At 32.8% G+C, this 12,630-nt stretch overlaps 1 protein-coding gene across 12 annotated transcripts in view; it reads left to right on the top strand.

The window, feature by feature from the left end:
• The window catches only part of Phf21a (PHD finger protein 21A), a 190,221-nt gene that overhangs the window by 26,946 nt on the left and 150,645 nt on the right, over window positions 1-12,630 (top strand). For 9 of the 12 annotated variants that reach the window (XR_013155339.1, XM_076847103.2, XM_076847101.2 and 6 more), the window contains 3 exons: window positions 3,719-3,759; window positions 5,250-5,361; window positions 11,626-11,770. Coding sequence is in view for 11 of the 12 variants with exons in the window: in XM_076847103.2 (XP_076703218.1) it covers window positions 11,717-11,770 (54 nt within the window). In the remaining variant the exon portion in view is untranslated. The remainder of the gene's footprint in view (window positions 1-3,718; window positions 3,760-5,249; window positions 5,362-11,625; window positions 11,771-12,630) is intronic. The other 3 variants (XM_076847094.2, XM_076847100.2, XM_076847099.2) reach the window with 1 other exon arrangement.

Here is a 12,630-nt window from a genome sequence, read left to right as displayed (position 1 = left end):
CTTCCATTTATTTAAAATATTAAAAATTTTATAACCATGTCAGAAATCTGAACCATTTGTTTGTCAGCTCTGATTAAAGCAGCTACCTGTGTAGTTCTGGAGAGGTAAATGGTCTTCACTTCGCAAAAAATAGTGTGAAGTTATGTTAGCAAAATAATATTTATAAATAAAAATGTTTTGTATTTTTCAAGAACATTTCTCTATGAAAAATTTTTAAAAAATATAAAAGTTTTTTTTTTTCTTTGAATTACTAGATATTGAACCCAGGGATTCATGAATGAGAGGCAAGCGCTTTACCACTGAGCAGCAGCCCCAGCCCCAAATATAAAATTTTGAATTACTTCATTTATAAATGTGAAACATATTGTGAGAAGCAGATTAATACACTTCTAGTCTTCTTAACATGAAGAAATCAAACTTGCATTTTAGACACTTTTTGCATGAGTAGTGTAAAAACTTGAGCCTAATTTACATATAAATCCTATGTTTTGTTGCTCAATTCTATTAAATTATATAAATTAAATCCTTGCCTTTTTTTTTTATCAGTTTCTAAATGGTAGTCAATTAATAATCAGTCTTTAGAAGAAACACTGAGTTCTGATGCACAGTGTTTAAGAATTGCTAGTCTAAATATAATTCTTCTTGCAAATCTGATTGAAGCTGTGGACCATCTTCCCTGATAACTACCTAGGCTCATACATATAGAATTTAGCATCTAGTACCCATAGAGTTGACAGACCCTTCTAAAGCTCATTCTTGGGATCCTTTAAGCATAAAGGATTTCAGGTTTAAAACTTGCCCTAGATAGCTTACTTATATGATCAAAAAACAAAACAAACAAAAAAACCAACTTAACGTGCAAACTTCACCAGAAGTTTTCCAGCGTTTATTGTCATTTGTTTCTTAGAAGAGTTAACTTATACAGATGCTTAAGAGAAAGGTCTAAGAGAAAATAAGCTCAGTCAAAAGAATCTCAGGATCCATAAGCTCTCCTCTAGCTTTGCCTCCAACTAGCTGAGTGACCTTTGAGGAAGTTACTTAACCTTCTCAGGCTTTGCTTTCCTATGTGGTTTCTATAGTCCTTATAAGCAGTTTTACTAATAGTTTCATGATATGGTTTCACGGTATCATGGTAAAATTCTTTAGTTTAGAATTGGCTGTGCTATGGAATTTTGGAGAAAAGGCCCTTCAGATAAGGTATTCATACGTTGTGCTGCCGTTTACTGAATGTGTATGTGATCCTGCTTTCTCAAATGCTCAATAGATAGAAACTGAAATGCTGACATTTCGTGATCACTCTGTGTTTTCACATATTTTATATACTCTTGAGTATACGAGCCTTTGTTGATTTTTTTTTTTTTTGTATTGCAATTATCATGTCCAATTCTGTGGCTTTGTGGCTTGCTTTTTCACTCTTTTAATGGTGTTTTTTTTTCCTTATGAACAGAAGTTCTTAATTTTAGTTTAGTCCAATTTATCAGTCTTTTCCTTTTTACTATACTTGAAGTTGGTAATATTTTAGCTTCTTAGTTGACAGTTTGTATTAAAAGTTTTAGAAAGTTATTTATTTACAAATAGTGCTATGGGAGATTGATGCATAAGGAAGTTTTCCCTATCCTGAAAGAACTAACAAGAAAATTCTTTTAGGGAAGATAAGCCTGCAGCCCACAGTTTAAATGTCCAATCATTTAATTGATTTTAACATTTATCGAGTGAATACAATGTATCCCTATTTCAGGTATTTTTTTGAGTGATACAGAATCCTATAGGTAACCATAATGTTAAGAATTCACTTTTTAATATCTGTACCATTCTACAGACTTTTGTATGATTTTTATTTTGGTTGGGAGTTATTCTAATCTTCGTGATTAAAATTGTTATTTGGTCAGATCTGAGAACTTTTATTAAAGGGCTACTGCTAAAGAAAAGGCAGGATAGAATAGTAAATGGAATTTCTCATGGAAATGAATGCCAACTCTATGAATTGGGGCCCTTTTAAATATTTTTGCTGTATGTTTGATATGACTGTGCATGATTAAACAAAGGTTTATTATCTGGGTGATGTGAGGATCTTTTGAAATACCCCTGAGTAAATGAGATACTACTGGAGTAACGTAAGTCAACAAATATACTATGTTTAAGGTACAAGGAAGACTGAGCATGGCTTGTGGAATTTATGTAATTTAATGATAAATGTTAATGAGAAAGTTTTGATTTTTGTTTCCTGATATTGGATTAGGATCTTAAAACCTTGCTTTTCGGGGTGGGGGGCCTGGGGTTGTGGCTCAGTGGTAGAGCCCTCCCCTAGCATGCACGAGGCACTGGGTCCGATCCTCAACACCACATAAATGTAAAATAAAGATATTGTGTCCACCTAAAACTTAAAAATAAATATTAAAAAAAACCACAACAACCTTGCTTTTCTTTTTGGCTTTGTTAGTGAGTAGATATGTGGCATGGAAAAATTGCTTTTGTGTATGTGGCTTACAATCTAAAATGGTGAGATACATTTCAGAATGTGAATGTGAAGTTTTAAATTCTCTTATTGTTTACATGCAAATTTATAGTTTTATATATTGTACAATGCCATGAATTTTAAAACCTTATATAAAGCAAATTTATTTCAAGATTAATTGGAAAAATTACTTTTTAAGTGGACCAAACTAAGGACTAATGATGTTAAGTTTAATTTGTTAACATAAAGCAACAAACAACAAAAGTCATTTGTTGGGGATGAGGGTATAGTTATAGGTTCTTTAGTGGTGGTGCATTTTATTTATTTGTCTCTCTTAGGAGAGGAAAATTATCAACTATACTTGACCCTTCAATACCACATTGGGCCTGAACTGCCTGTGTCTACTTACAAGAAGATTTGTGACAGTTTGAAAAAATTCACAGTTGAACCACACACACACCCTAGAAATGTTGAAGATAAAATTTAAAATATCTATCATAAATGCATATATGTAGAAAATAATCTATTTTATCATCCTTTAGAAAATAAACACAAATTTATTATAAAAGTTAAAATTTACTAAACTTACAGACGTACATGATGCCAATCAGTTGAGAAAAATGTTAATATAAAGATGCAATATTAAATTGTAACTGCAAAAAAGTAACCGTAGTTCTACTGCATGCTTATAATAATTTCATAGGGCCCTCCTGTTACTCTTGGGTGGTGTATAAACTCAAGTGTTGGGAGTATCTGCTGAGAATGCTGCATGACACCAATCATCTCTGTGAGAGCTGCTCATCTCCAGTAAATTGCATATTTTGTGGTTATTACTTATTTTCACTGTTTTTCATTACATATATAAAACATGTTAACTGTTTATGTTATTGGTAAGGCTTCTGGTCAATAGCAGGCTATTATTGATTGTTAAGTTTTTGAGGAGTAGAAAGTTGTACTGGAATGTGTGTGTGCATGTAGTGGGCAGATTGTGCCTCTAATCTCCCACATTGTTCCAGGATCAACTGTACTTACTTTTTCTTGTCTTAAAAAGTTATGGTAAAATGGAGATTTAACTGCTCATGAGTTCTTTCTTTGTTGTAAAACAACTTACTTATTACTTTTTTCTTTTGGTTCTTAACATTTGGAGACTTGTATTTGTTTCAGTTCTTCTCAAAATCAGATAGAAATCTTTCAATTCGGCATTTGATAACGTGTTCTAAATCTGTGTTTGTAGTCTAATTCCATTTTTTCCTTCTCTTTCAGGGGGCTAAAGAGCTGAAGGAGAGCTACTTTCCCCAAAATCGGTAAGTATGTTTATTAGGCAGGTATCAGGTACCTGATGCTAGCTGGATAGTAGTAATTTAAATATTCTTTTTCTTTTTTCTTTCTTTTCTTTTTCTTTCTTTCTTTCTTTTTTTTTTTTTTGGTACAGAAAATCTTTTCCCCAGAAATGAAACTTTACTGTTTGTACTGAGTGAAAGTGAATTTTTGTTTAATTTCGTATAGGCATATCTCAAATTCATTTGTGTTTCTAATAATACTACTATTTGATAATCTGTTCCAATGTAAAGTTCCCCTTGTCCAAAAATGCCCTTAATGTACTAGTTACGGCTGAGAATCCAAAAGTTGGGAAATTCAAAAGTTAAGTTTCCCATTGTGTTTTATATTACTTAACATGCTGTTAAATTTGATGGCCTTAGTATATGTGTAAAATGGCTAGGTTAATATAACTGTGGGAACTCTGACTTTGAAATTTAGAACTCAGTGTTTATATTCTTAAACAGTATTAGATTGGCTTCATGTCTGATATTATGTTTTTAGTGTGTTTGTATACTTCTTAAAGAGGAAGAACTAAAAAAAAGAGAATTATATCAGTGTGGGACATACAGGCAAACACATTTTTTTCCTAAGAGCTACTTCAGTACATTTTTTAATGGCATAATTCATCATGTTTAATCATTTCTTTGAATGTCTAATTCAAGATCACAGATTGCCCAGGGCAGTCTAGTGACTAAGCATCAAACAAATACTAACTTTATTTGGAGAGTATGTATTATGAAAAAAATGATATTAAAACACGATAGTTGGAATAGTGAAGTCCTCTAATGCAGAACTACTTTTTTAATCCTCTCAATAGTAATTTTTTTAAAAAATATTTTTAGTTGTAGATGTACACAATACCTTTAATTTATTTATCTTTATGTGGTGCTGAGGATCAAGTGCTCTACCATGGAGCCACAACCCCAGCCCTCAATAGTAATTTGACTTAGTGGGTGAAATAGATATTGTAGATCGTTGGTTAAGCCTTTCTTTTGATAATTTATGGCCTTTGAGGTGTCTTTCTTACTTTTTAGGGATTGGATTTTAACATGAAAGGAAGACACTTGAACCAGCAAACCTTGCATTTTACTCATTCTTATAATTCTACTCTCATTTCTCTCATGGAACCTTTTTAAATAAACAATCAAAATTCTATGGACTTTTACTTTGTGACATGATAGAATCTAGAATCTTAAAGAGGGGCCTTTAAGGGTCTTCTCTTCCAGACTTTTGCCCTGTGTGGCAATTTCTTTGCCTATATCCCTGACAGGTTGTTAATTGATCTAGTTTCATATTGAATACTTCATTTAAAAAAAATAGGTCATATTTTCTATGATGTATTCTGAGGAATTCTAGTTCCACAGAAACTGAATAAATATTATTGAGGTGGGGCTGGGGTGGGAAAAGGGTTCTGTGGTCAAATAATTTGGGAAATGCTGCCTTAAACAAAGTTAAACAGGTTTCTTTACTACAGGACTTCTCAGAACCTTTAATATGCTAATGTGCATTGTGAATCTCCAAGAGGGGGATATGATATGCAGCATTCTTGAATACTTCTAATGACAGGGAGCTCACTACCTCATAAGGTAACCCATTCCTTTTTTGTACAGCTCTAATCCTTAGTCTTCCTTATATTGATCTGAAATCTATCTCCCGTAACGTCTACTTCTGTTAAGTATTTATTGGTTATGCTGAGACCACTACACCCTCCTTGTGTTATCTTTTGTGTAGTACATATTTATAAGATGCTGGCCAAGTTTGTCTGGACAGTTATTATTATTTTTTATATATCATTAACTAACATTCAAGTAAATGTGGCAACCAGTTCTAAGATCAGCCTTATTTTCACTATTCTCTTGTATATTACTCTCCAGCTTTCCTTGATTTCTGTAAAGAAAGATGGGAACTGGAAGACTATGTGTGTGCAGGTAGCCTGGGGCCCAGAAGGAGCACTGATGGTGAGGAGAGGTGTGGACACTATGACAGTCCTGTGTTTTGTGTGGGGCAACTCTTACCCTAGAGTGGCAGTGATATGAACTGTGTGGGTGTTCCTGTTTTAAAAATGAGGTCTGCTCTTTCTCCAAAAATCCAAAGAAGGAAAGATGGATAATAGCAAAGAAACATAATTAAATAATTAGGAAACTACTATTTAATAATTTGGAAACAAATAGCTTCGGTGATTTTTGTCAACAGCTATTTTTGAGCATAACCGAATTGCCAGATTCAAAGGGTAGGTAGCCTATAAAATCAGGGTTGCCAAGTTTTTATGCAGCATTTTCTTTTGACCTCTGGAATGTCACATAAGAAATACTACTGTGAAAATAACTCAGCATGGGTTGAAAATTTGCTAAATGATAAGAAGACAAAATTACATTAATTTTTGTCAGTTTTTTATTTATGTTAGTAAAGATTAGAATTTTCAATAAATACTTTTTTATTTTTTCAACTGGGGATTAAACCCCAGGGGCACTTAACCACTGAGCCACATACCCAGCCCTTTTTAATATTTTTTTTAGAGACACGGTTTCCACTAAGTTGCTGAGGCTGGCTTTGAACTTGAGATCCTCCAGCCTCAACCTCCCGAGCTGCTGGGATTACAGGTGTGCGCTATCATAAGAGCTTTAGTAAAAACTTTTAAAAGACTTACTATTTTTAGCATTCATATTAAGTTTTAGCATCATTAGTTAATGGTTAAAGATACTATTTTATTTTGCTGCATGTTAAATACATAGTATTTTTTTGCATAATTGAAACCTGATATCTGGATATTAGGCGTGGGGCAAGATGTAAGGCTGCATAGATCTGTCAAGCCTTTTTGCTTTTTCCTTTTTTAAAAAGTTAAGCTGTCTTTAAACATTGCATCTAAGAATATAGATAAGAGCAGAGGAGTTTTACACAAAATAAATGCATGGTACAGGGAACATACAGCTGTCTGTTTTTAGGGACAGCCTGGGGGCATACAGAATATGTTTTGACATATTATACATACATGGAGTTATAACTTCTCATTTTTGTGGTTGTACATAATGTGGAGTTTCATTGGTGGTGTATTCATGTATGAACATAGGAAAGTTATGTCCAGCTCATTCTACTGATGGACTTACTCTTTAAAGTAACCATTGGTTGACCAGTCAAATTTTGATTGGAAAAAGACATGTCAATTTAGAAATTTAAAATAATTCTTAGCAGTAAAATCAGATATATATATATATTTTACAGTTATAAGAATCGTAATAAGAGACAGAGGTCATAGATCTCTAAGCAAAACTATTCAAAAAAATAGTTAGAAGCCCCTTTCTCAGAAAATTCGGTGTTAGAAAAGCCTGCAGGCTAATAGAAATAACTTTGTAGTAAGAAGTGTTTGTTTTTTGTTTTTTTTTTTTGTTTTTTTTGGTACCAGTGATCTTCAGCTCTATTATGTATTTTTTAATTTAGAGACAAGGCCTCACTGAGTTGCTTAGCACCTCGATGTTGCTGAGGCTGGCTTTGAACTCATGATCCTCCTGCCTCAACCTCCCGAGCTGCTGGGATTATAGGTGTGCACCACCACACCCGGCAAGAAGTTTCATTAGAAAGTTTGAGTGTGAAGAAAATAGTTAAATATATTAAGACTGTCATAACATTTTATAGTTTACAGAGGACTTTTCAGAAAATTTCACTTATTTAAACCTCACAATAATCCTCCTGTGAATAGGTAGTATTTTCTTGACTTTCCAGCAAATGAACAAACCCCTGAGGATAAAAGTTGTCACACAATGAGTTTGGAATTAGTTTTTTTGGGGGGATAATAAATGTTCTTTCTAGGTGACACAGGTGCCCTTTTTAGTGAGATTTGATTATTGCTTTTGTTTGTTTTGGAGGATTTTTATTTATTTGTGTAATCTTGTTTTATGCTCTGTTTTATGTTATTTGAAAACAAGAAGCTATTAAGTATCCCAGTGGTTTGAGGTATATAGTTTTTTTTGTTTTGTTTTGGTATTAGGGATTTAACCCAGGGCTGCTAAACCACTGAGATATATCTTCAGTCCTTTTTATTTTTAGTTTTTTGGAGACAGACTAAATTGCTGAGGCTGGCCTCAAATTTGTAATCCTCCTATCTCAGCCTCCTGAGTTGCTGGGATTACAGTGTGTACCACTGTGCCCAGCTGGGGTATATTATTTTGAAGATTGCAAATGTTTATATGTTGTGCTGGGCAAGTGCCCTTGTTAATGATAGTATGCAGAGTTCTTGGTTGGTGAAAGGCATTGTACCTGAATACAATATGTCTATTACTATTTGGTCAGTCTGTTTATGGTCACCTTGCTTGGAGCAATTGTTTTGTTGTCTGTAACTTATAAATCACTTATTTTAAATTTTAGAATTAATTAATTAATTAATTTCGTTATTTATTGGAGGCAGGGTCTTGCTAAGTTGCTTAGGCTGGCCTTAAGTTTGCAGTACTCCTGCCTTCGCCTCCTGAATAGCAGGGATTACAGTCAGGTACCACCCTGCCAGGCAGTGTCTTCTTTTGATGCTATAAGTTGCCCCCAGTGTTCAGATGATGACTGCATAAGTTGTTTAAGATCCCAAAATATTTTTTAGAGGATTCAACATGTGCTTGCCTTGTCTTTGTAAACCGTAAATATATGTATGTTATTTGTTCTTTTAGGCGGAGACCAATCTCTTAAAATTACTATCCAGAAATGGACCTTTCTGAAGGATTTCAAGTGAATCCTTTACAAGTTTTTCTATAACTGGTTTACTACCTTTTTTAACCCTTCATTTTATTTTAAAATAAAATGTAATTGGCATTTAGAGTTCTTGCCAACTAAAACTTCATGCTTTTGTATGTCTCTCATAGATAGACAACAGTCTGATGGCGGAAGTAAAAGCTGTCAACTCCTCATTAACTTGAGTTGCAGTCTTATTATCTTGCAAGGCACTCTTTAACATTTGAGTCTCCAGGTTAAGACTGGGTTTTGTTTTTTTTCTTTTTCAGAGCATTTTGTTTGATCAGTGTAACATTTTCTGGTGCTTATCAATCCTCACAATTTTTTCTTATTTAAAAATAAGTGCATTTTTAATGGAAAAATTCAAAAATACTAATACCCCAAAAGTAGAAAGTAAATAACTATCAGTGCTATCACCCAAAGATTCCATTAGCAAATTTTGAAGTCTTGTCTGACACACATTGTAGATAGCTAAGTATTATCATGTTTACAGCTCTTCTTCAGCTTGATGGACAAAATTTACATTTCTATGACTGTTGAAGATGAATTTTTTTATGTGTGTTGGTCATTCTTATTTCTTCTTTTATGAATTCCTTTTCCATTAATTTTTATTGCTAATTTATGAGTGCCCTTACTATATAAACAATATTAACCCTTTGGCATGTATAGGTTCTCCACGTTTATTAACCTGTTTCCATAGTTTATATGAGTTCAGTTGAGCTATGGTGTTGTGTGTTGCCACCAGAATAATAAAATATGCCTTTCTATTTTTTGAAATACTTATTCAACTTCAAGGTGATTCTCAATTTTATTATAAGGGATCAGTTTTCAAAAATTAAAACTGCATACTGTTTTCATGAACTATAATATATGTTAAGAATTTGAATAGGGAGATTAGTATTTAAAATTAAAGTGTACAATTTTATATATATATATATATATTTTAGTTTTAGATGAACACGGTACCTTTATTTTACTTACTTTTATGTGGTGCTGAGGATCAAACCCAGAGCCTCATACATGCTAGGCAAGCGCTCTACCACTGAGCTCCAGCTCCAGCCCCAAAGTGTACAGTTTTAACATTAGCAGTTGTTTATAAAGTAAGTGTACATGACAACAACAGAAACCTTGGTCTGAGTAACTTCATCATTTTGATATTTATTTATTTACTTATTGCAGTTCCAAAGATAATAAATAGCTAAAATACCCATCAAAATATTTGTTCATCAAAATATCTACTTTTTCAAATTAACCCTCCTAAATACACTTCCATTATGATTTTTTTTTGTTTGTTTTTGTTTAAAGTATCATTGTACAGTGAATCTTTTCTAGCCTCCACAAACCTAACTTTGAAGGAATTTTAGACTTTGGAATTTTTTTTCCTTTTTGAGATTAGAGTATATTGATATTATGTAACATGGCATATAAATGAGAGGAGAGAATGCCACTGATGCTTTAAGCCAAGTAAAATTAAGAAAATATGAAAAGTAATATTCCTAATATAATATAATTAATGACTGTGTCAGTGTTTTTTTAAATATATATTTTTTAGTTGTAGATGGACACAATTCCTTTATTTTATTTTTATGTGGTGCCAGGGATCAAATCCAATGCCTCATTCATGCTAGGCAAGCGCTCTACCACTGAGCCACAGCCCTGGCTCCAGCCTGGTCAGTTTTCTGAGTTGAATGTGGACTTTATTCATAGGTAAATAATTTTTAGAAAACATGAAGACCATGAATCTCATTGTATTGGTGTGAAGTAGTGACTCTTCTAGCTTCCTGTTTATTCCCTTCCTCAGTGCTAAAAAGCTACTCAAGCATCAAATTTTATAAGTGCAAAGAAGAGCAGAGGTTTGAAGTCAGGGTTAAAAAAATGTATTCAGACACGTATGAAGACAGGAATGGTGTAAATATACTTTGTATACAACCAGAGATATGAAAAATTGTTCTCTGTATGTAATATAAAAAAAATAATAAATTTGACCCCCCAAATGTATTAAGCCCCCCCCCTCAAAAAAAAGCCCTCTTTTGCTTTGGCAAAAACCCCAAATCATGTCTAAGGCACATTTTTTAAAATATATATTTTTTAGTTGTAAATGGACACAATATCTTTATTTATTTTTACCTAGTGCCTCACATGTGCTAGGCAATTGCACTACCACTAAGCTACAACCCCAGCCCCCTAAGGATTAAGGATTAAGTCATGTTTGGGTTTACAAGTCTAGATTTTTGACATTATCTCCACATGTAGCTATACATGTAGTCAGAGATGCACTGGCAAGTGTGAAGAGAGGATGATGTTCACTATGAAGCCAGAAGCACGTTCTGTTAGCCGCCCATCTCCAGTGCTACATACAGCAGTATCTCTCATACTACACCCATCATAATTTTATGGATAGCACAGATTGTATAGATAATATAGTGCAAAGTACCTATACTAAGTCATATTATTGTATTTAACTTGTTAAGTTTAAATGTTTAAATTATACCAGAACTCCCATTTTTAATTTCTTTATTTTTATTTTATTTTATTTTTTAAAAGAATTTAACCTTTATTTATTGTTGATTTTTTTAAATGTGGTTCTGAGGATTGAACCCAGGGCCTCACCTGTCCTAGGCAGCCACTCTACCTCTGAGCCACAACCCGAGCCCTTAATTTGTTTTTAAAATAAGAGTAGTAAGAGCCTAACCAAATGAAAATACCCTAGTTTTCTTTAACTTGTGAGGAACTCAGCTCTCCAGTGTACTCTTTGTGATGTTTAAAAATGTGTGGTCATGTTTTGTGTCTCTTTTCTAAGGACAGTGTATTCTGGATGATGATGGTTTCTAGGGAGGAAGTGATGTTACTCAGTTCTGTGCTTAGTAGGTAGTATGTAACACAGTGCTTAGTTTGTAGTGGGTGGTTATGTTTCCATGACCATGACTTTTTGTTATTTTTCTTTTCTTAGTTTTTTAAAATATTCTGTAGAGGAATGCTCAAAAGACTAAAACCCAGAAATGTTTGATACTGAATTGTTTTAGAGAAAAATCTGGGATTTTCTCCCTCTGTTAAAAATCAAATATTTTGGGGCTCATATTTAACATGAATATGTTCTTTATTCCCAATTAATGATCCATAACATTTTATGATTTGTACAGCTGCATCAAGAAGAAGAGTTTGTTATTTTAAATAGAGGCTGAAGAACTATAGAATTAGCAGACATAAGAGAAAGTGTGGAGAAGGTAGAGGATGGAGTTGCAGACTCTACAGGAGGCTCTTAAAGTGGAAATTCAGGTTCACCAGGTACGTTGTGTTGTTGGCTTCTCCTACATTGGGCATTAAATTATGACTAAGATTAGTAAACAGGCCCATCTCTGGTTTTTGGTAGTTTGAAAATCATCTTTAAGACAGTTATTCCAGAGTGATGTCATTTGCCTCTTATACTCAACAAATCCATCAAAACTTTTAAGAATTTTCATAAAATATTCCTGACTTCCCTTCCAGAGAAAAGGACTGAAAATATATATTTTTTAGTATTCCAGAGGTATTTAAAAAACACTTTTTTGTTCTGTTTTTGGTTTTGGTTCTTTGAAGGACATTGTTCATGTGCTATAACTTGCATGTAAGTTATGAGACATACTGAGCTTAAGTATTATATATACTAGTTTTTGCTCATAGGATACAGCTTTATGCCATTTTTCTTTGATAATGATTGCTTTCACAGGTGTTTAAATTTCAGATTTCATAATTCTTACACTTATCTTAGTTACCCAGACTGAACAAATCTTTAATGTGTGTAGTTATAAAAGTGCATATATAAGATGTAATTATGTTTATATAATGTTGTTTCTATAATCTGTTAACCTTAATAAAATAATTAATTTTTATATGTTGATATGAATATATAAAAAATATAATTAAATCAAGACAAAAATATTTTCATAGATAACTAAATAATTAACACTGTGTAAACAGAATATCACTGTTTTATGTCTATTTTCTAGACATTACCTGGACGTTAGGCTAAAGACACATACAATCATGCATACACGTATAATTCTTGATACTCAAAAGTGGTAAATGGTGGTGAATTGATTACTTCTAAAGTATAACAGTTGAGGTATAATATTCTTTAAAAAATAATTTTTTTGTAGTTGTAAATG

The sequence above is a fragment of the Callospermophilus lateralis genome, chromosome 2, assembly GCF_048772815.1.
Source record: "Callospermophilus lateralis isolate mCalLat2 chromosome 2, mCalLat2.hap1, whole genome shotgun sequence".
Taxonomy (NCBI): domain Eukaryota; kingdom Metazoa; phylum Chordata; class Mammalia; order Rodentia; family Sciuridae; genus Callospermophilus; species Callospermophilus lateralis.
Note: the sequence above shows the minus strand (reverse complement) of the source record. Positions and strands in the feature narration are given on the sequence as shown.